Source organism: Danio rerio, chromosome 18 (genome assembly GCF_052040795.2).
Source record: "Danio rerio strain M-AB ecotype USA chromosome 18, GRCz13ab, whole genome shotgun sequence".
NCBI lineage: Eukaryota > Metazoa > Chordata > Actinopteri > Cypriniformes > Danionidae > Danio > Danio rerio.
Genome location: NC_141038.1, coordinates 30,434,151 through 30,459,191, shown reverse-complemented (window position 1 = coordinate 30,459,191; position 25,041 = coordinate 30,434,151). Strand labels below are relative to the sequence as shown.

Genomic DNA, 25,041 nt, shown 5'->3' with positions numbered 1-25,041 from the left:
TGTTCACAACTAAAGAATGTTGAATAAAAAATTGGTGGAGAACAATAATTTGTGTGCTAATATAAGAGCAGTTAAAACAGACCGGTCAATTTTGACCAGGAACACTAAAGTAAGAGGCAGCATGTGAAAACTACAGGAGGGTTAAGGAAGACGCAATGAAAAGTACACATGTTCACAAATCCACTTAAAGCTACAGACAATTGAGCCAATGAGAGCTATCATGCGGTGAATGTTGATCCACCAGCCGAGATCAATCAAGTTTATTCGGAGAGATTGCTGAAAGACTCGGTGGTTCAGTTGTTTTTACTGGCCCAAATCTCGATACGTTGCATTCACTGCGCGTTCAGCGCAAATGGCCACTAATTGTGAAATTTCTGTTGCTCATTCGCAGGACGACGATGAAGGCTTTTGTGTTGAGCCCAATGAGCTTTACATGCAAGAATAAAGCAAGGGTGTTTCTTTGGTGACATTGCTTTGATTCACGCGCTGAAAAAGGTGGACGTGAAACAACAAATTGAGGATATGGTAATGCGCTTCTGTCAATCAATATTGGTAGGCGGGGGAACCGCACTACTACGTCAAGTTGCGGTCGGCCTCAAAACTGCTTTAATTGGTCCACCGTTTTTATGTTGTTAAAGGGAAAAAAGGACTGGGTGTGTTTATTACACTCCAATATGATGGTCTGTAAACTAAACCAACACACATGTCTGTCCAAACAGCTTGAAAAGTAGATTTTTAACTATAGGTGCCCGTTAATAAATTGGGTAACAATATACTAATTAGTTTTGATTTACATGCATAAGAAAGAAAGAAAGAAAGAAAGAAAGAAAGAAAGAAAGAAAGAAAGAAAGAAAGAACTATGACTTTTATAAAAACTATAACTGCAAACTATATGGTCCGGAAAAAAAAAATTCAGTGCAAATGCTTACATGTTCTTTATTCTTCACTCACACAGATCAACAAATATGCCAGGTGAGCAGCAAACTGAAATAATGACCTACCTCAATGTGAATGACAAATTGGAGCTGTAATAATAATGTTGTCTGCACATTATAGGTGTACAGTAATTGGTTTGTGGGTCTAAGCATAGAGTATTCAGTTTGGATGCCAGCATAATTTTTGATTTTCTTCCTGAAGTCAGCTGTCATCTACTGTATAATATAGTTTCTATAAAATCCTGCTTTACTCGAGACTTTTAACTGTGCAAATACACAATGTTTGGAATAATACATGGCAGTTGTTTTATAATATTTATTTACTGGCACTTGGATCTCACAAAGCTATTCGCGATATGTCAAGTTAGTCTTACTGAAAATGCATTCCTCAGCTAATAGCTTTCAAAACATAAAGGGCCCTATTCTGATGATCCATGCGCAAAGTGCAACAGGGCCCAAACGCATTCAGGGCGTGTCAGAATCCATTTTTGCTAATATAAAGACGGAAAAATCTGCTTTGCGCCATGACACATGGTCTAAAAGGGTTGAGCTTATTTGTTTTAATGAGTTATAGGTGTGTTTTGAGAATAAACCAAAAGAATAAATCAGAGTCTCATCTGTCATTCCTATTAACACCCAATGTACAAAGTGAACTAAGTGAGGCAAATTTATTCATTTACAAATACTAGATACAGCAAAGATATGTTGTGGTATTTATTCCATGCTGTGCAAAGAACTGCACAAAAACTGTCCTTTATTTATTGGCAATATGTCCCTTTAATATGACAATATAGCTGACAAAACATTGCTGCTACTCTGATACAAGTTTCATTTCTGGAAAAAAAATAAATAAATACAAAGCACTGCAGTGTTTGGGTGTTCTGTGTTTGTTTTGTTTGGAATAATTAGACTACTGAAATGTGTACATTCCATACAAGCTGAAGTTAATCTGTCATTTCTTGTCATGTGACCAGGGGCCCCACGGCCACCCCTGGGTAAACTCTGGCCATCCCTGTGGCCACACCAATATGATTTTGCTGTTGATATTAATAATTTAATTTTACTTATGTAAATCCCCAATATTTAAATAATAAATAAATAAATTAAATGCAGCAACCAATATATTGTTGGTGTCACTGGCGTAGCTGATTCACTGCCCCTCCCCCTCCCCTAGTGGCGGATTTAGGCATGGGTAATATGGGCAATCGTCCAAAGGGGCATCTTGCTGGGGGCGACAGAAGGAGACAGTGCAAAAAAAAAAAAAAAAAAAAACATCCCTACTAGTTAAAGCATTGACATACAAATTACTTTATGCAGGTGTATTAACTTAGAATGGCAATCACAGAATAAAGATGTTATGGGCCATTCACAGTTGGCATCTTTTGAATGAGTTCTCTATGTGCAACCGAAACAATGTTGGTGAAAGCTAACTAACACATGCGCGCTGAAAACCATTCCTGTGTGCCTCACGCACTCCTGTGTGAATCCCAGTTGTTTGCAGGCATGCCGATAAAATATGCGCCGCTCATGCACCGTGAAAGCGAGTAACAGTCTTTTGTGCAGAGGTGTCGACATGCACTGAGTAGGCAAAACTAAAGTTTATATAATATGGTGATGATGTAACTTTTACTAAGCATGGCCACAAAGCAAAAAGAAGGAATAATGAGTCAGGAAGGTAAGACTTCATAACATTAATTCTCAGCCATGAGTTCACTGATCATTCTATAAAAAAAATTTGTATTCTATAGAATTATCATACTAATATTCATGCAAAAGACTTCTTAAGTGATCTTAGCATATCACTCCAGTTGTTACATTGATGTCCATAACATTTAGGATTGATTTTCATTGATTTATTCATTGATTCATTCATTGTTTCATTCATTCAATCATTCATTCATTCATTCATAAATTTTCTTTTTGGCTTAGTGCCTTTATTATTCCAGGGTCACCACAGTGGAATGAATTGCCAACTTATCCAGCACGTTTTTTTTTTTTTTGCAGCGGATGTCCTTCTAGCCGCAACCCATCTCTGTGAAACATCCACACACACTCATTCACACTCATACACTACAGACAATTTAGCCTACCCAATTCACCTGTACCGCATGTCTTTGGACTGTGGGGGAAACCGGAGCACCCGGAGGAAACCCACGCGAAGGCAGGGTGAACATACAAACTCCACACAGAAACGCCAACTGACCCAGCCGAGGCTCGAACCAGCGGCTTTCTTGCTGTGAGGCGACAGCACTACCTACTGTGCCACTGTGTCGCCCTAGGATTGATTTTTGTTATTTATTTATAATAATAATAATTGTAAAAGATTTGGTGTGGCCTCTTCTGGCCACCCCTAAAAAATTTTTCTGGGGGCACCACTGCATGTGACTCATGGTGTGCTCTTCGGAATTCATTTAACTGGGTGCATCTGGAAGGCGCAAGCACATCACACTATTGTGCATGCAAGCTATGCACCTCTATTGGAAACAACAAATTTGTGCGAACTACAGAAAAGACGCAATATGCAAAGGCCCCTAAAAGGTCGCCTTCATTTGTGATCTCCAGCGGTTGATCTTGTTGCACAGACATGTTGGTTTCAACTGATTTGTTGACAGATGGGTTGCAGATATATTCCTTGGCAGTTTGTGGGTCCTTCACTGGGTTTTTTCCACTTAGCAAATAAACTTTACAAAGACTTTTGTTTCTTACTCATTTTGCTGCTTAGGGGTTAAAATTGGGCGCTCAAGTGACCGAGATGTAAGTGAGAGAATATGGTCATTTTTCAAAATGAAAGACTTTTCAAAATGAAATAATTTTCAGACTCAGATAATAAATAAAATGGAAATAAATAATGATTTCTTCTGCGGCCTGGTGGTTGAGGACCATTGCTGTATCACATAAGTCTTATAAGCCAGTTATGTAAGGGCTATGTATTTGTTTTTTTGTTTTTTTAAATCACATGTCTATGCGTATAAGCATAATTGTCATCACTTCATGTAGTTTTGCTACTTTGTTGTTCTATTCAATGAGAGAAACTGGAAAAAAACAAATAACAGCAAGACATGAAACCTTGATTTGGTGTGCTTTTGTAACTGACCTTCATCACTGCAGCCGGGCCCCATGCAGGGCTCAAAGTCTTGTGTATGTGGACAGGGCACACTGAGATCCAGCTGCGCCTTCAGCATCCTCTGCCTCATCCTCTTCCCCTTCTCACATGTCGAGGAGCTACATGCAGACCATGGAGACCAGTTGGAGTAGATACACGTCTCTGGAGTGTCATCTGAGAAAACACAATAGAAGCAGGATAATAAAAAAGTGTGATTCTGTCATGAAAACTATATGAAAAATTCATTCAGTCATTCATATTCCTTCAGTTTAGTCCCTTTATTCATCAGGGGTATTGCCACAGCTTAATGAATTGTACTGGGAAGTACTAGGAAACGCACATACACTGTCACATGCACACAAACACACTACAGCCAATTTAATTTATTCAGTTCACCTGTACCCCATGTCTTTGGACTGTGGAGGAAACCGGAGCACATGGAGGAAACCCATACAAACACCGGGAGAATATGCAAACTCCACATAGAAATGCCAACTGGCCCAGCCAGGGTTCGGACTAGCGAACTTCTTGCTGTGAGGTGACAGTGCTAACCACTCCACACCAGTCATTGTGTCTCCTCTGAGATAATAACATGATAATTAATATGTATATGTGGTTGGTGTCGGCAGCATATCTGCTACGTTGCTGCTGCTCCTTTAATTAATGGTACAGAGCCTTGCGGAGACTTGCTATAACCAGTATAGACATACAAATCACACTCATGCTCTCTGAAAATATCACACTGTCGCTGCAAACAACATACAAGTAACCTCTGTACCAGATCTTTATTTATCCTTTATTCAGTCAGAAAGAGCCCTATTGAGACATCACAGTTTCTTCAGTAAGTCAAGGGAGCTGTTCCATTAAACAAGAGAACAAGCCAGGCATATTTTGAAAAGGCAGACTTATAAATGATTTCATAAATTAAACTCATGGCAACTTCTGCTTCAAAACTAACCTGGTCCAAGGCAGGCTAACTGCTTAACCAGCTAACTGTTAAAATTCAACTACCAACAATATGATGCCATTTAAATTCACTTAATCGCTAAACATTGATTAAATGTACCTTAGTAGCGAAGATATAAATACAATAAAAAATTAAAATAAATAAAAAATCACAAAGGATTAATTAAAAGTGTAGGTGTAAAAGTTCAATTAGAGAGCTCAGCTCATTACAGTCATGTCCTTTCATTGATGAGCTATAAGTGTAATTTAACTGGGGGACAGGGTGGGCATGGCCAGTGGCTGGCCCAAGCTATTGACTGACCCCAAAACAAAATTTGTGCAATAGGATTTTTTTTTCTATCATAGAAAGCAGCATTAAACATCTTAATAAGCATTCTTTTACTTAGCGAGGCTCACTTGCCAACTTTATTAGTCTTGAAAATTGAATGATGACCATTTAAGCAACATAAGACAAAAAGATACACTGCCAGATAGCATACAAATGTGGGCCACATTAGGCAGTTATGCTGTACTGGTGGTCTTCCTTTAACCAAGACAAAATGAATGTGAGCCTGAAATGGCCCATCTGTACATTGTCAAAGCGGGGGACACTTATGGCAAAATGTAATAAATGTAATAAATTTGGCCCAAATGATGGAGGATACATGTGGGCCACAGCAACATTTTGGCATAGTCGTTTAAGGGTAAATCTGGGTCTAAACCTAAAGTGGCTTACATGAGTAGGTGCAAATGTAGCCCAGTTATCTTAAGACATATGTGGGCCACTTTTGGCAAATATTTGGCACAGCTATCTCTCTCTCTCTCTGGCTCAGTGGTTGGCACTGTTGCGTCACAGCAATAATGTTGCTGGTTTGAGTCCTGGCTGGGTCAGTTGAAATTTCTGTGTGGTAAATGCATGTTCTCCCCATGTTTGCGTGGGTTTTCTCCGGGTGCTGTGGTTTTCCCCACAGTTCAAAGACATGCTATTTAGGTGAATTGAATTAACAAAATTGACCATAGTGTATGTTTGTTAATAAGATGTGTATGGATGTTTTCCAGTACTGGGTTGCAGATGGAAGGGCATTCGCTGTGTAAATCATACGTTGGATAAGTTGATATAAAAGTTCATCCCTGATGAATTAAGGGACTAAGCAGGAAAATAATAAATAGAAGTTATTTATTTATTAGTTAGATTTTCTTAGGGTTAGTTACTATTTCAGATGCTGCCACAGCGGAATGATCCACCAACTATTTCAGCATATGTTTTAAGCAGCGGATGTCAATTTACCTTCCAGCCATAACCCAGTAGTGGGAAACATAGGTACACACATACACTATGGCCAGTTTATTTTATACAATTCAGATGTGGTGCATGTCTTTGGACTTTGGGGGAAACTCACACGAACACAGGGAGAACATGCAAACTCCACACAGAAATGCCAACTGGCCCAGTCAGGACTCGAACCAGCTACTTTCTTGCTGTGAGGTGACAGTGCTAACCACTGAGCCACAGTCGTGCCCCCAAAGCATCTATAAAGTTCACATTAAAAAGAATATATATATATATATATATATATATATATATATATATATATATATATATATATATATATATATATATATATATATATATATATATATATATATATATATATATATTTAATAAAAACATAGTAGTAGTAGTAAAATAAATAAATAAAAACTCTCTCTCCCCATCTCTCTCTCTTTCTCTCTCTCAAGGTCGCATTAGATGAAAAGATAAAGAGATGCAAACCTTCTTCTTTTTCCTCCTGGGCAATGTCAGCCACAATGTCGTCCACATTATCAGGCACAATGTTGCACTGCTCACCCTGCAGACATCAGAAAACAATTTCAACTTTCAACAGACTTTAAATCATGTCCATCATTCAATCATCTGATTGAACAAAAATAAGAAGAGGAAGAAGAAAAAGATACAAGAAAAAACTGTGAAGAACATGATACTGACTGCTTTAACTCTTCATTTCATCTTTAGTTCTTCACCATTAGAGAATGCATGACTTTTAATACTTTCAGGACACTACTGTGACACGCTGGCTTTATAAATATGCATGATCTGTTATTGTCAAGATATTTTAGCTCTCAGTTTATAGAGTTTCATGAAATAAATAATGCAGAGTTGCTTTGCACAGTAGTAAAACCAACAAAACAACAACAAAAAACAAAACAAAAACATAATTTTCTTTTGAAATGGATTTTTTCTAAAACAAGAAAAGAAAACAAACCTTTCGGGCAATTCTCTCCACAACAAGCCTGGCCACGGGAGTAATTGCGCCACCCTCCGGGTCATAGAAAGGGCTTTGTGGATGATCTAAACTCGTGAGGGGACGGATTTTCTCCTGGGGTGCTGTAGACTTGTTGGGAGACTATGGCACATAAAAAGAAACCATTTTACAAATTAATCCACCTTCTCATAATGTTCTAAAGTTGCTTCTTCAGAATGTACAAGCTGCACTTTCACCATAAAATTATTATTGGAGGTTATTATTAGTCACTGGATATTTGTTCAATAATCACATATAAAATAATTAAAATTGGAGTCCAACATAGTTATTTCTTATTTTTGCAGTTTACAATCACCTCACACAGCAAAAAGGCCACCATAGAAAGCCTTCGGGCTTTGAAAAGAGAGATTAGCTCTGCAGTCAACAACAAGGTCGCTGAGAGAGGTCGAATATAACACACACGACCAGGGGGCAATACAAATGACAGTATATGAACAGAACTCCTCAGCGGTTCTGTGTGGAATAAATAAATAATAAATACATGTTTTGACCAGATACAATAAAAGGAATGTTTCTAGTCACAACATCACATAGTACAACAATGCAATATGAGCTTTATTGACAGCAACTGTCATTAACATTACTTAACCACACAACCTCTGTAGTAAAGGAAGTAACATTTCAGTATTTAAAATAAAAAAGTATCATCCTTTGAAAAGATGCTATTTGAAGCAAATTCAGATAACACACCAGCAGATGGCAGAATCAAGCTACACTAGACTGAAGCTAAAAATTAAGTCTTCCTTTTTTAATTAAATCATGTTTTTTCTTTCCTTCTATTTTTAATTGTGTTCTGTTAGTAACACAGAGAAAACTCATTTAATGCAATTTGTTTTCATGATGTGTATGCAGATTGAAAATAAATTAAAGTTTTCACAAAGTGGGATAAAAAGTATTAGGCTAAACTGAAAGGTGTAAACAAGCAACAATTAATAAACAAATCAAATAAACAATTTACTCATTAAATATACCAATCAATAGTTTTTATTTAAGCAGACAGAAGATTTTAGAGATTAGAAATACCTCAACCAAATACTTTTTTCATATGTAAATATTATCTATGTATTTACTTTTTTATTTATTTTTATTTTTAATTTTATTATTTATTTAATTTATTAATTCATTTTCTTCTCAGCTTGCACACAACATCAAAAGACTTTAATATTAGGTAAGATTCAGGTTGTCATTTCATGTGACCAAAATTTAATGTCTAGCCAGCATCTAAAGACAATGTTATTTTGATGTACAATAACGACGTCAAATGACGTGATATTTTTTCGACTTTAGGCTGTGTTGGAAAATGACCAAAATCCAACGTCGAGCCAACATCTTAAACCAACATCATACTGATGTCAAATACTGATATTTATTCATTAGATATGGCAACCAAAATCCAACATCTGATAGACATCATAATAGTAAAGTCTGCACAATGTCGAGCTGTAAAAGCATTAGGCTTTGAAATTTGTTTGGTGTTAGGTTGGACATTGAGATTGGCCTGACATTGAGTTCTTACGTCAATTCGATTTTCATCTCCAAACAAAATGCATCGTTTCCATGACATTAAGGTACAACTTCAATCTTAAGGCCATTTTGGTCATCATACAGTAAACATCCGTCACCTTCTCATCAGTGACATGCATCTCAACAGTCTCTGGGTCAATACGTCTAAAGATTTTGGACTTCTTCTTGGACACTTTTAATGATTCAACGTCTTGAGGTCTTTCAATGTGATGTGATTTTACCTTCTATGTGCCATTTGATTGGACTTGCAGGACAGATTTTTCTAATCCCCATTGACCAAAAAAAAAAAAAAAGTAGTGACTGCAGGTTGAAGGAAAGTAGTGGAGTAAAAGTACTGATACAGCACTAAAAATGTAATTAAGGGAAAGTAAAAGCACTTAGTAAAATACAAATCCTGAGTAAAACTACTCAATCACAGTAATTTGAGTATCTGTAATTAGTTACTTTACACCACTGTAGCACATGTCTTTGGACTGTGATGGAAACCAGAGAACCTGGTGGAAACCCACGTGAACACAGGGAGAACATGCAAACCACACAGAACTGCCAACTGACCCAGTGAATCGTAATCGGGCCTGATTTACGATTATGTGGTCTGAGACTTAATTGGAATCGGATGTTACCTCCCCATCAGGACTCCAATACAGTATATACAGCATTTGATTGTGTGTGGGTGTGTGTATTCTCCTTATTTTGTAACACATCAACAGTATATATATATATATATATATATATATATATATATATATATATATATATATATATATATATATATATATTAAACTGGTGTCAGACATTTGGGCCCTAATGTATCTCTTTTGATTTGTGCTCACCTCATAAGAGACCCCGCTGTCTGTTCCTGCGTCCCATGGGATGAGGTCCTGAACCACCTTCTGGACCCAGCCACACTCTCTGGTGCAGAGGTCTTCGGATGACAGACCCACATTCCAGTCAGGACTGGGACCAAGCATGGTTAAAAAGGACATCAGGTGACGTGTGCGGTCCACTGAGAACTCGGCTGATGGAGCTGCTCGACTGCAGGGAAGAGAAAACCAGGTGAATACACATCAATAAGGTATATCACAAAAATGCATTTAAAAGAAAACATTATATAAAAAAAAAGAAAAAAAGTTAGCTTGAATAAAGTAAAGCCTATTTTCTCTCTTCTCAATTATTTTGTTTACAATATAATTTGAAAGATAACGAAGCACTACCATTTTTTATGATTCAAATAGCTAAAAGTAAAATACTAATAAAAAAATTTATTGGATTGATTTTGATGCTGATTAAAAATGTAACAAAAATAAGTCCATCACAAGAAGGGTAAAACATGGTCAAGGAAAAAAAGACAAGAGAAAGCAGTCAAGCACGGAGGTGTAAAAATATAACAAGCAGTATTTTTTCTTCTTCTCACCAAAATAGATGATGGAGGAGTGTGGGTCTAAATGTGTAGCCATTGTGCTCTCCTCTTGAAAATGAAAGTGGGATTCCTTTTGTTGCCACCACTCTGACTGATATTTTCTCATCATAATACCTCTTATCTGGTAATTACACTGCTGAACCGGCCTCTCCCTCTGTCTTTATCCCTCATTCAGTAGAATAGTGAACTGGTGCATAATACTTGTCCTAGCTTTTCATTAATGAAAAAGTTACAGTTTGTAAAACTAGTTATTAAACTCCATTATACATGTAAGCAACAACAAACTTTGAGAGTTTGTCAAGATTTCAACAAATTCCACTGGCATGTAAAATAAGCTTTTTTTTTTTTAATACAGGGGAAAATTAGTCTGTAAGACAAAGTACTTTGCTGTAAACATACGAACAAAAAGGATAAGCAGAGTGAACCAATGCTAATCAATATATGTATATGTATATGTATATGTATATATATAAAGTGAAGATCATGGGGCTTCTAGAAGAACACAAATATTCTCTGGAGCTGATGGTGAAGCCAAAAAAAATAAATAAATAATAAAAAAAAAATAAAATATATATATATATATATATATATATATATATATATATATATATATATATATATATATATATATATATATTTATATATATATATATAAATAAATAAAAGAGAGCCAGAGTACATAAAAGATACAAGAGATTGGAAGACCAAAGCACAGCTAAGTTCAAGTCAAAGTTCAGAGATCCTTGGCTGACCGAGAATGAGTTAGTGAAAGCTTGATTTGGGCCTTATTTTATTTTATTTATTTTATTATTTCATTTATTTATGTATGTATGTATGTATGTATGTATGTATGTATGTATGTATGTATGTATTTATTTATTTATTTATTTATTTATTTATTTATTTATTTATTTATTTATTTATTTATTTATTTATTTATTTTTTATTAGGGATGAACCAAATATTCAGCTGACAAAAATATCATCATTACAGCACAGTGATTAGCTCTGCCACCTTACAGCAAAAAGGTTGCTGGCTCAAGTCCTGGCTTGATCAGTTGACATTTCTGTGGGTAGTTTGCATGTGCTCCCCTTGTTGACATGGGTTTCCGATGGTTGCTCCAGTTTTCCCGACAGTCCAAAGACATGTGCTAAATGGTAAAGGAATTGAATAAACTAAATTGTCTGTAGTGTATAAGGGTGTGTGTGTGTGTGTGTGTGTGTGTGTGTGTGTGTGTGTGTGTGTGTGTGTGTGTGTGTGTGAATGAGTGGGTATGGGTGTGTCCCATATTTGGAAGCTTTTGTTTCAGCTTTTGTTTTAATAATTGGCAGTTCATTCTGCTGAGGCGACCTCTGGAATATAGAATAAGCCAAAGGAAAATGAATGATGAATGAACAATGAAATAATTTATTAATAAGACATACATATGCAGTATACTTGTTCCTGTCTATTGCATATACACGGTGTATATTTATAAAGTGAAATTGTCTCAAATATATTTTTTGCTAAAAAAGTAAAAAAAAAAATCATATTGTAGCATCAGATTGTGGATCATATCAAATTGTGAGCTTTGTGTATTGTTACATCTCTAAACAGAATCATTTTAAAGAGGAAAAAAGAAGAATTGGAACCTCTAAAATGGAATAAGTGGTCGGCCACAGGCTGTGGATTCACAGGAAATGGGTTGGCAGAGTGACATAAGGTCAGGGGCTGCAGTGGATTCTGGGAAGAGCTCTATGGTCATGTAGTTGTGAGTTGAGCTATGAGAGGAAGTTCTTTTACACAGTAAAAGGGGATCTCCAACTTAAGAGCCAAATCTAAAATTTGGCACAATGTGGACCATCAAAGGAGCAAAATTGATATGGCTAATCTCAATACGGACTCAACCAAAACTAAAGATAAACTAGTCAACACACGGGCGATGCAATGGCATAGTGGGTAGCACGTTTGCCTTACAGCAAGAAGGTTGCTGGTTTGAACCTCAGCTGGGTCAGTTAGCATTTCTGTGTGGAGTTTGCATGTTCTCCTTGTGTTTGCGTGCTCCGGCTTCCCTCACAAGTGCAAAGGAGTGCAGTACAGGTGAATTGGGTAAGATAAAATTGACCGTATTGTATGAGTGTGTATGGGTGTTTCCCAGTGATGGGTTGCAGCTGGAAGGGCATCTGCTGCAAAAACAAATATGCTGGATAAGTTGGCGGTTCACCCCAGATTAACTAAGGGACTAAGAATGAAGAGTAAACATAGAAGAAATACTAGGATGTATAACACTGATGTTAATCCAATAGTGTCAGGGTTGTGGATGGGAAATGGGGAAAAAGGAGCGAGGACTCGGGAATGGGGAATTTATTAAATAAAAAAAAATTTTCTGCACATTAGGCACACTTAAATGCACTGTTGCCTCTCACTGGTGTACTAATTTTATTGCATGTTTTGTTGTTTTTTGCTTGTGCAACCCCGACAGTCCTACACCACTTAATCCACTCCAAACTGGGATTGAACCGGTGACTTCCTCATGAGAAAAAAATTACTATAGTAAAAAAGACTGAGGTTTACCAGCACAGCTCTTTACTAACTGGCCTCTGTTACATTCACCCCCATAAACCTAACTTTCATCCGGGTCACGGCACCAATGTTACTCTGCCGGTCCTACACCAGCTAACCCACTTCGAGCTGTGATTGAACTCGTGACTTTCCACATTGGAGTTGGTTGCTATAACAAGGAGGCTAAAAACCATGGCCTCTATCATCTGTCTCTAGAGTACCTTTTCAGGTTCAGCGGGTAAGGTTTACCGTGACAGCTCTTTTGCTAACTGGCCTCTGTTACACTCACCCCTTAAACCTCATACCCATCCAGGTCATGGCACCAATGTAACCAGTTCACAGTTCAGTTGGCTGGCCCTGGCCACTATTAATTGGATTTTTTCGCGGTAAGATTGTAGTGTGAGTGCAAAGCACACCGGATTGTGAAACTAAAGATGCAACATGACTTTTAAGGAACTGTCTCATATGGATTTATTAATTATTCTTACTTTTTAAAGATGAAAACTGTCATGGTTTATCAAAGTGTAAACTCCTTTCTGCACATCAGCTGCACCTTCAGCAAACCTCCTAATACAAGGACTTTTCAAAAGTGATGAATCTGTTGAGCAAAATATTTGACCGTGCATCACTGCATCTCAAACGACTAAAAATAATACAAAACAATATAACCATAGTAATCTTCACAATGCTGAGCGAGAGTGCTCCTCTTCCTTTTAAATTGAACAGTTGCATCATCGATGACATAAGCATGCTCTGGAGCAGAACATAAAATGCAATGTGAGTTCAGGTCGTCAGGGGAGAGGGGAGTTGGGCAAGCACACTTTGGCACAGTTCAAGGCAACTGTACCTAGTGTGACTTCACCCTAAGTCCCTTTCTAATACAGACAACTTTTTAATTCAATATTCCTCACTTGTGGAATAATCTTCTCATCCCCATGTGGACTGCAGATTCACTCTTATATTTCAAATGACATCTAAAAATCCATCTCATCCACCAACACTTAAAAAATAAAAATAAAACAATAATAATAATAATAATAATAATAATATTAATAATAATAATAATAATAATAAATACCTCCTTTTAAATACTGTCTTTTATTCCTATTTTATTCCTATTTATTCATTCATTCATTTTCTTTTTGGCTTAGTCCCTTTATTAATCAGGGGTTGCCACAGCGGAATGAACTGCCAACTTATCCAGCATGTTTTTACACAGCGGATGCCCTTCCAGCCGCAACCCATCTCTGGGAAACATCCACACACACTCATTCACACTCATACACTACGGACAATTTAGCCTACCCAATTCACCTGTACTGCATGTCTTTAGACTGTGTGGGAAACCGGAGCACCCGGAGGAAACCCACGCGAACGCAGGGAGAACATGCAAACTCCACACAGAAATGCCAACTGACCCAGCCAACGCTCGAACCTGTGACCTTCTTGCTGTGAGGCAACAGCACTGCCTACTGCACCACTACGTCGCCCATCTGCTAAATTAAAAAAAAAAAAATGTAAATTTAATTCAAATAAATAAATCAATAAATGCATTTAAAATTAAAGACATTTAGTTCTAAAATGGAATTAAATTATTATGATGCCTTAGTTACATTGAGCGGTATGGCTCGATTCAGTTCAATTCAGTTCAGTTCAGTCATGTTGATCAGGCTTGCATTTCCACTGCCAAGAATATTCTTTATGTACAACTTAAAGCTGTAGTTGATGTTATTCTTGCTTGAAGATTAAAGCTGTACAGGTCAGTCTCATATGTGTGTTTTGTAAACTCAAGTTCATTATTTTAAATATAGGTGACTTATAAGCACACATAAATATATATATAAAAAAAAAAGAAACGGCACCTGTTACGAGTAGTGTAGTCTAGGCTTGTGTGTAGTGTCTCTCTCTATCTCTTTCTCTCGCTCTCGCTCTCTCTCTCTCGCTTTAAGGATTCGCAGGTGCAGCGGATTACATTAGGACGGATTATGATTGGCGCTTGGATTGGCGGCGGCTAATCGTGAAAGAGCTGAAAAAACTTTGCTCCACTTTTGGTTTACCTCACGTTATTCAAACAGACCAGGGAACAAATTTTAAATCTACATTGTTTGAACAAGTATTGCAAGGAATTTCAGTCAGTCATGCAGTGTCAAGTGCATACCATCCACAGTTGCAGGGCGCTCTCGAGCGATTTCATCAAACGCTCAAATCAATGATGCGTGCTCATTGTGTTGAGTCCAATTCAGACTGTGCTGAAGACCTTCCTTTACTGATGTTTGCTATCAGGGAGACTGTTCAAGAATCCTTTGGTTATAGCCCTGCTGAGCTTGTTTTTGCTCATAGTTTACATGGACCCTTATAATTATTAAGCAAACAATTAGTTGCTGACAACGTATCAATGGTACCCGTGTCTGAATATGTGAATTCAATTAGAGAACGTAATTCTTGTGAAAAAGCAAGGACTAATTTAGCTGAGGCCCAGGCTGAAATGAAAGTGCGTTATGATCGCAAAAGTGTGTCTTGTTCATTCCAGCCGGTTGATTCAGTTTTGGTGTTGCTGGCTACGCCAGGCTCGGCTTTACAATCAAAGTTTTCAGGTCCATACATGGTGACCAAGAAGTTGTCTGACACTAACTACTTAGTTTGCACTCCTGACTGGCGAAAAAAATCTCGTATGGTCCATGTCAATATGCTTAAGGCTTATGTGAAAAGTGATGCTCATCTATCTGCTGTAAAACCAAGTTTAGTTGCGTCCTCTGTAGCTGATGAGATTGATCAGGATTTATCTGTACCCTGCGGTCATTTGACAAATTCTGTTATATTAAATGACTTGGATTCGCATTTAAGTTATTTATCTTCAGATCAGAAAAGCGATATTGTTGAGTTACTTGAAAATCATTGCTCTCTCATTAGTGACATTCCTTCCCAAACCACTGTGATTACACATGATATAGATGTTGGTGATGCACGACCGATAAAACAACATCCTTATCGTCTTAATCCGAGAAAACGTGACCTGATGAAAGCTGAGGTTGAGTATTTGCGGCAAAATCATTTGCGAGTCCCAGTTTGAGTGCATGGAGTTCACTTTGTCTATTAGTCCCTAAGGCTGACTTGTCGGTTCGTTTCTGACCTAATTATCGGAAAGTCAATGCAGTTACAAAGCCCGATTCATTCCCATTGCCACGTATGGAAGACTGCATAGATCGAGTCGGTCCTGCCAGGTTCGTGACAAAATTAGATCTTCTTAAAGGGTACTGGCAAATTCCACTTGCGTCACGAGCCTCGGAAATTTCAGCTTTTGTGACACCTGACGATTTTATGCAGTACTCGGTAATGGCATTCGGGATGCGCAACGCACCGTCAACCTTTCATCGATTAATGCGCATCGTATTGAGAGGTGTTGAGAAATGCAAAGCTTATCTCGACGATATTGTGATCTATTCTTCTAGCTGGGAGGAGCATATGGTTTCTTTACGTGAAGTGTTTGCACGTCTGGTTAATGCCTCTCTAACTTTAAATCTAGCTAAATGTGAATTTGCCAAGGCCACAGTAGTGTACCTAGAAAAAAAGGTAGGTCAGGCACATGTGTGTCCAGTTGATGCAAAAAATTGCGTCTATTGTGGAATTCCCACTGCCAGGGAATAAAAGAGAGTTGCGTAGATTTTTGGGTATGTCAGGATACTACAGAGGATTCTGCCGTAACTTTGCTAGTGTTGTGTCTCCACTAACTGATCTTCTGAGCACCGAAAGAGTTTTTGTGTGGTCTGCTGCATGTGATCAGGCTTTTCGAGCAGCAAAAGATTTGCTGTGTAACGCTCCTATTCTTTCAGCACCGGACTTTGAGCATACCTTTAAATTGGAAGTGGATGCTTCTGCTACTGGGGCTGGAGCTGTTCTAATTCATGAAAGTGAGATGGGTATTGATCATCCAGTGTGCTACTTCTCAAAAAAATTTACAGTATGTCAACGGAGATATAGTACGATCGAGAAGGAGGCTTTAGCACTACTTTTAGCGTTGCAACATTTTGAGACTTATTTGGGTGGAAGTTCGTTCCCAATTTGTGTGTACACTGATCATAATCCTCTAGTTTTTTTTTTTTTTTTGGATAGGATGCGCAATTCAAACCAGTGATTAATGCGGTCTTTTGAAGTCCAGGAATTTATTTTGGATATACACCATGAAAAAGTTTCGCAAAATGTTCATGGTGCTGAAGTTGAAGTTTAAGTTAGGTGGGTAGATACAAACTGCTTGTTTGCATCTTTTTGGTGGGGAGGTGTTACGAGTAGTGTAGTGTAGGCTTGTGTGTAGTGTTTCTTTCTCTCACTCTCTCTCGCTCTAAGTATTCGCAGGTGCAGCGGATGACGTTGGGACGGATCATGATTGGCGCTTGGATTGGCGGCGGCTATAAAAACCTGCAGAGAACATGGGTTCGATGGCTCCCTGCTCTCTCTCGATTCCCCGTTTGTGCTCAGTGGAGACTAGCGATCAAATAAATGTTTGCTTCTATCTCTTTGTGGCGTTATGTGAGATGCCGATGTGTTGTTGTCAATTTTTAACTGGCGATTGAAGCCCGGTTTTCTGTCTCCCTGTCGGGCTTGGAGCATGCAGGGAGGTTTGGTGCCTTATTTGTTATTTTCGTTTTCTCCTGTGTTTGTTAGTAGGGAGGTAAGTTTTCTGTATTTTATTTTATTTGTTTTCTAGGGAAGTTTAATCTAATTTAGTTAGCTTGGTTTATTGTCATTTATTTTGGCTGAACCCCTCCTGATGTTATGTTTTCTTGTTGATTCTCAGTGGTTGTGTTTTCGGTATATATTTTGGGGAGAGAGAGCGTGGAGGCACCAGGGATTATATTTTTAATCCCTGTTATTTTGTCACGTTTTGGTTACATCTTTTTGATTAAGGATTTTTAATTTAATTTGTAACAGCACCACTCACACTTAAAAAAAAAAAAAACGCCCTCATCATAAAAAACAATAGAGGACATGCGTCTTTTGAATGGGATGTTAAACTAAAGTCCTGACTCTCTGCGGTCATTAAAAATCCCATGGCACTTCTTGTAAAGAGTATGGGTGCAACCCTTATGTCTTCGCCAAATTCCTTTCGTTGGCCCTTACCCATCATGACCTCCCAATCATCCCTATCCACTGAATTGGCTCCATCACTGTCTATCTACTCTACCTATAGCTGGTGTGTGGTGAGCACAACTGGTGCTGTTGTCTGTGTTTGCCGTTGCATCATCCAAGTAAATGCTACATACTGTTGGTGGTTTGGAGAACCCCCCCCATTGATTATGATGCGCTTTGGCTGTATGGCCTTACATGATAAATGCGCTATATAAATACACATTACATTACATTACATGCAGTAGATTCCATTTTTGTATCTTAGCATGTTGCTGTTTGTCACAAGAAGACACTGGAGGTTTGTTTGAGTTTGGTTCATTCATAACTCATTGCAGTTGCATGTCTCTGCTGTGTATTTAAAAAATGGTGCATATATGTTGTCATTCATTTGGCTTGATGCATGGAGTGGTGATGATTCTCTTTAAACCAATATCATTTAGCTTTGAGTCTTGCTTTACCCTTTTGGAATTGTTTTAGATGCCCTTTGAAAGCAAACAAACAAACGGGATCAATCTACATTTCCTTACACAATATGGAGGTAACCTTTATGACACAAACATATCTATTTTAATAAACCAAATAAGCTCCAAGACCTTATCAAACACATGCACATAACACTTACTGTATGTATGACGACAACTACAGTGATTACGCTGGCTATATTTCTGTCTGCAGGTCACTGTAACCTCCATTTCTCTCCATTTCCAGACATGTTTCATTCCTTTGTATTGGCTCAATATGGCTGTCAGAGATAAAGTTAACCCATCTGAGATTTTCTGCTTAAAGAGAGATTCATAGCAAGCTTACTCAGTAGGGTGGACCACCAGGTAGGTGTTCAGGATTACAGTGTCAAACATTTGTGCATGTTCACAGTGTGTGCGAGGATGCTGGGAATTGATTGTGTCCTCTAGGGATGAGCTATAGTCTCCATCTCTCATTCAACCACCTTCAATATAATATATGATTGAAAACCACTTCTAGACATTTAATTATTGTTGTAACGCATGAGAAGAGACGTCAACATATTCCATAATTTCAGTGCCTTCAAAAGTTGTTCTTTTTAACTATTTCTGTTTTAATAAATGGTAAAGGGCCAGGAAATTTAAGTGAAGTTTTACAAACTAATTTTGAGAGGAGCACATGATATGATTGACTGCAGCTGGCCACCCATCTACTTTCATTAGTTAGCCAATCAGATCTATCCTAACTCACTATAAGTAGCCTAGCTAGATTTACTCCCTTATCTTTGTTTTCCGAAGAAACCCCCCATCCACCCCTTTCTCCTCCTTTCCTCCTTTACTATAGGGGAGCTGTCGAGAACCACTTGATCTCATACTCTCCCCACACGCTCTATGGACCTGGCGGGAGCCCTGGGCTCAACTATCTCCCGAGACAGCATGCCAAACCTGCTAACAGTTGTCAAACAATATCTAAGTGTGAACTCTTGAAACCATTATTACTGTGTTAACATTTTAATGAATGGTCCTCCTGGATAGGGGTTGAGTGTTGGACTAACGACCCACCTCGTAAAAATAACACCAACATGGTGCGGCTAAATATCAACTTCGATATAAACAGCCCTGGGAGTAAGTAAGAAAGTATATCATTTAATGGTGACAATTATTTTATAGCATGTTATCTTACTCATGGCTTACTCATGTTTTTCACTTTAATCTAATCTTACTGTCAACACAGGCCCTCAAAATGTGCCCAGGGATAAATTTTTGAGAACTGAGAAATTTGTGTTTGTGGGTACATAATGCTGCATTTTGTAAGTAAAATGAATGCTATGGGAATGCTTCCATACGAATGGCCTTTTGCAGTTTGCTCAGTAACTCACTACAAAATTGCGTCAGACTTGAAACATGAAGCGGAGCAGTTTGAGTCTGGTAAAGGTTGGTTTCAGAAACCAGATAAAAAAAAATAAAATGAGAATAACACCGGCCACTTTATTAGGTACACCTGTACAACTGCTCATTAATGCGATTTTACCCAGCCAATCACATGGCAGCAACTCAATTAGGCATGTAGACATGGTTAAGTTTATCTGATTCAGTTTAAACCGAGCATCAGAATGGGGACCAAAGGTGATTGGAAGGTTATTTTGAACATGGCACGATTGTTGGTGCTAGATGGGCTGGTATGAGTATTTAAGAAACTGCTGATCTACTGGGATTTTCACATACAATCATCTCTAGGGTTTACAGAGAATGGTCTGAAAAAGAGAAAATATTCAGTGAGGGGCAGTTCTTTAGGTGCCCTATCCTCAACCCCTCTATGCCTTGTTGATGCCAGAGGTCAGATGAGAATGGCCAGACTGGCATGAGCTGATGGAAAGGCAACAGCAACTCAAATAACCACTCGTTACAACCTAGGTATGCAGAAGAGGATATCTTAATGCACAACATGTTGAACCTTTAGGCAGATGGGCAACAGTAGCAGACGATTACACTGGGTGCCACTTCTGTCAGCTAAAAACAGGAAACTGAGGCTACATTTTGCACAGGCTCATCAAAATTGGACAATAGAAGACTGAAAAAAATGTTGCCTGGTCTCGATTTTCACTGCGACATCTGGATGGCAGGGTCAGAATTTGGCATCAATAACATGAAAGCATGATCCATGCTGCCTTGTATCAACAGTTCAGGCTGGGGGGGGGGTGGGGTAATGGTGTGGGGGATATATTCTTGGTACACTTTAGGCCCATTAGTACCTATTGAGCACTTTGTCAACGCCACAGCCTATCTGAATATTGCTGCTAAGCATGTCCATCCTTTTTTGACCACAGCATGACTTCCAGCAGGATAAGCTATCATGTCATAAAGTGCAAATCTTCTCAGTCTGGTTTCTTGAATATGACAATGAGTTCATTGTACTCAAATGGCCTCCACAATCACCAGTCTCAATCCAATATAGCACCTTTGGGATGTGGAGGAAGGGGAGATTCATATCAGGGATGTGCTGCTAACAAATCTGCATCAACTGTGTAATGCAATCATGACAATATGGACAAAATTCTAGGAAATATGTCTAGTACCTTATTTAATCTATGCCACAAAGGATTAGGGCAGATTTGAAGGCAACAGTGGGACCAAACCGGTACTTTATAAGGTGTACCTGATAAAGTGGCCGGTGTTGCTTTCTTTTCGAACAGTACGATATGTCTGTTTGTTATTTATAGGCATACATAAATGCATGCCCTGTGTAATAAATCACATAATTAATAAGACTATGCTTGATGTGCACATATGTCTCTGATATAACAAACAGTGATCTTAAAATAGCCCTGTATGCCTGCCGAACATAGTTTTAACATTCACAGCCACACATATGTTTATGACAGCACTGCACAAGCAAGAATATATTTGTGTCATTTCTATTTAACTAGAAAGCAAAGTCTGTTTTAGAGCAGCGTTTTTATTCCATTTCTATAAGAAAAATGAAATCATCCAACTCCACCCTTTAAAAGAGACACAACACACACAGACACACACAAAACAAATCATGCAGCTAATTAGAGACTTAGCTTGCATTGACAACCCATTATTTTACTGTCTGCCTGTCAGAGCACTGCTAATCAACTCAGCTCAAGCATTTCAGAGTTTCGGGAATGTTCCAACAGCAGAGTATGCATTCGATGCTATATATACGCTGCTACTGAGGAACAGACCTGCAGAGAAGATGAGAGGACAACAACAACAGTAGAGAAAGAAATAAAGGGAAAACACGCACCCAATTTAGGGTTTTTGGACATAAACTGCTGTTATAAAGCCGAATGATAACATCTGTTTTATCCTCCAATGTGAGGAAAGACATTTATAGCTCTCTGGTCTCAAGCACTTCTTGCCTCATACTGAGCATTTCATGACACTCTGAGTCAATTCAAAAGCAATTTCCTGTCTGCTCTCAAGTCCTAATGCACCCAAATATACCAGATGAGGTGAACACAGCATTATAAATTTGAAATTCTTCAGTGCTTCAGGGAGTTTGAGAGCACTGATCAATGTAGATCACTTAAATGTTAAACAAGGAGAATGTAGAGTACTTTAAGCAGATAACTTTGTTTCATCAAACATAGGGGTTGTTGCTTTCTGGGGAGAAAGATACTGCTTTGACTGCTTGAGTGAAAATGAACACTTTTTTTCGTTCGCACTTTCACATTTCTTACAACCACACAGAGAACTTGGATGATTGGTTTACATCGATTTGTTTGACTGAAAATATTTTTTCACTCTAAAATCTGCCAATGTTTCTCTGGGCTCCTGTAGTTCCCTGCCATATACTGTAAATACTCGTTCCTAAGAAACATTTGTTATATGGAGTTGGTTCAGTTATTCTGCATCAAACACAGCACAACAACACCTATCTATTTAAATAAGCCTGCTCAGGCACCTCCAGTAAACTGTCATGCCATTATAAACTCTTCTATGATATTTATTTATTTATTTTTTTATTCAAAGACCTTAATTGCACAGAGGGAATTCGGAGGGACCAGTCCTTACTGACAAAAGTCCAGAATTTGTTCCATACTTGAGCTCATTTGTCTTATTTTGACTGCTATGCTGTCATAAATAGTGAAATTAACCCATCGAAACAAAGGCTTTCAGACCATAGACTGTTTTAGATCAAGCGGAATTCTCTGTTGACTCACTTTGGCGTAATTTTAGCTAATCAGTTTTGGCCAATGCAAACTATTATTTTCTTAGGATTGCACAAAATCCAAATATGCAAGAAAACACAATCTGATGTAAGTGTATTGTATATTGTTTTTAAATAGAGAAAACCTATTACAAGTAACATTTATTCTAAATCTTGAACCTTGAAAAATCTTGAAAAAAAATAGGACCATTAAAAAGCCATAAAGCATTCTAAACTCTAAATAAATTATTATGTTTTATTATTTTTTATTTATTTATTTTTCCAAATGGCCACATTTTTTACAATATGCCGCATTTTTTTATTGAAAACGTTTTTTTTTCTAATGATATAATGAAATTTGTATTTAATTTTATTTTTTTCCTTTAAGTATTTAGGAAATATTTTAGGTAAATCAAATCTGACGAGCTAATACAGCTAAAAATATAGCTTACAATTTCACTAAAATGTAGTATTTAAATCTCATAATTAAATAGAAAATAAAGCGAATAACTGAAAAAACGTCTCGGGTTACGTATGTAACCATAGTTCCCCGAAAGGGAACGAGACACTGCGTCTAACCAGAACGCTAGGGGAACACCTCTTTTATACGCGTCTTGAAGCACATGTGAAATCAATCTAATGTAATTAAGCAGGTGTCGTCAGACCAGAGAGTATAAAAGCCTGTACTGAGCATTCAGTATCAACTTCGAATTTGCTTGAAAGAAGTAACAGGCAGAAGAGAGTATGGCGGAATACGCAGTGTCTCGTTCCCTTTCGGGGAACTATGGTTACATACGTAACCCGAGACGTTCCCCTTCTAGGGAACTTCAACACTGCGTCTAACCAGAACGCTAGGGGAACGCAATACCCACTAGGCCAGACTCACTGCTGACTGTGAACGCACACTACGCAGTGAGAATAGAGGACCCTGGTGAGGGGTCTACATCGAGTTGATAGTGACGCACAAATGTATGTGGAGTCGACCATCCTGCCGCCAAACAAATGTCAGAAAGGGCTGAGCCCGAAATAGAAGCTTTGGAGGCCCCGACAGCCCTTGTGGAGTGGGCCTTAACAAATTTAGGTGCAGGGCGTCCAGCAGCCTGATAGGTAAATGAGATAGTCTCAACTATCCAATTACTTATTGTCTGCTTATTTGCCGGACTCCCCCTTTTTGAGGGTCCGAAGCAGACCAGTAACTGTTCACTCTTTCTCCAGTTGATAACTCGGTTAACATATGTATTCAGAGCTCTAACTGGGCAGAGTAAGTTTAACTTCTCTTGGTCCGACGACTGAAATGGGGGCGGGTTAAAGGCCTGTAGCACAGCAGGTCTCGCCACATGAGTGGGCACCTTAGGCACGTACCCCGGTCTGGGATAAAGAAAGGCTTTGGACATGCCTGGAGCAAACTCCAGTAATGAAGGTGCAACCGACAAAGCCTGGAGGTCACCAACCCTTTTTAAGGAAGAAATAGCTAATAAGAAAGCTGTTTTTAGTGTCAGAAACTTATCTGACGCCTCCTGCAGTGGCTCAAATGGGGGAACAGAGATGCCCTCGAGCACCAATGTTAAATCCCATGTCGGTACCCTGTGTGTGCTGACAGGCCTTAGCCTTATGGCTCCACGAAGGAAGCGACGAATTAGCGGATCCTGTCCTAGTGACTCATCATCTAGGGGAGAACGGTAGGCCGCTATAGCTGACACGTACACTCTCAGAGTGGATGCAGCTAACCCAGCAGACAGGCGATCTTGAAGAAATTCCAGCACTGAGGCTACCTGGCAGCTGACTGGGTTCAGCTGGTGTTCTCTGCACCAAGCTGAAAAGAGAGCCCATTTTAGGGCATAAAGCTTCCTTGTGGAGGGAGCCCTGGAGCTTAGAATGGTCTGAGCAACCTCGGTTGACAGTCCATACTCTATGAGGTGGGCCCCCTCAGAGGCCACACCCACAGTTTCCACAGGTCGGGTAGGGGATGAAGTATCATTCCTCCCGCCTGGGACAGAAGGTCCCTCCTGATGGGGATCTCCCACGGGAGATCCGCCAGCAGGGCTATGAGGTCCGAAAACCAAATCCTGGTAGGCCAAACCGGGGCTACCAGCAGTAACTGTACTCAGTCTTGACGGACCCTCTCCAGGACTCCTGGGAGCAGAGCGATCGGGGGAAAAGCATACAGACGTAGCCTCGGCTATGTCTGAACCATGGCAACCAGTCACAGAGGGGCTGGATGCGAGAGAGAAAACCATAGTACGCAATGCGTGGTCTCTTGGGAAGCAAACAGGTCTACCTGCGCTTTCCTTAATCTTTCCCAAATGGACTCCACCACCTCGGGGTGAAGAAGTTTCCATTCCCTGGATCTCACCCCCTGCCTCGACAGGAGATCTGCTCCCATGTTCAGATGGCCCGGGACATACATTGCCCTGATGGACAGGATTTTGTTCTGGGCCCACAGGAGGATCCGATGTGCTAGTTTGCATAGCATTCGAGACTTCAGAC

At 38.8% G+C, this 25,041-nt stretch overlaps 1 protein-coding gene across 1 annotated transcript in view; it reads right to left on the bottom strand.

Moving 5' to 3' along the window:
• The window catches only part of spon1a (spondin 1a), a 316,060-nt gene that overhangs the window by 18,245 nt on the left and 272,774 nt on the right, over nucleotides 1–25,041 (bottom strand). Inside the window, 4 exon segments of the mRNA NM_131515.1 lie at nucleotides 4,030–4,212; nucleotides 6,758–6,833; nucleotides 7,248–7,388; nucleotides 9,665–9,866. Of these exon segments, the coding sequence (NP_571590.1) occupies nucleotides 4,030–4,212; nucleotides 6,758–6,833; nucleotides 7,248–7,388; nucleotides 9,665–9,866 (602 nt within the window).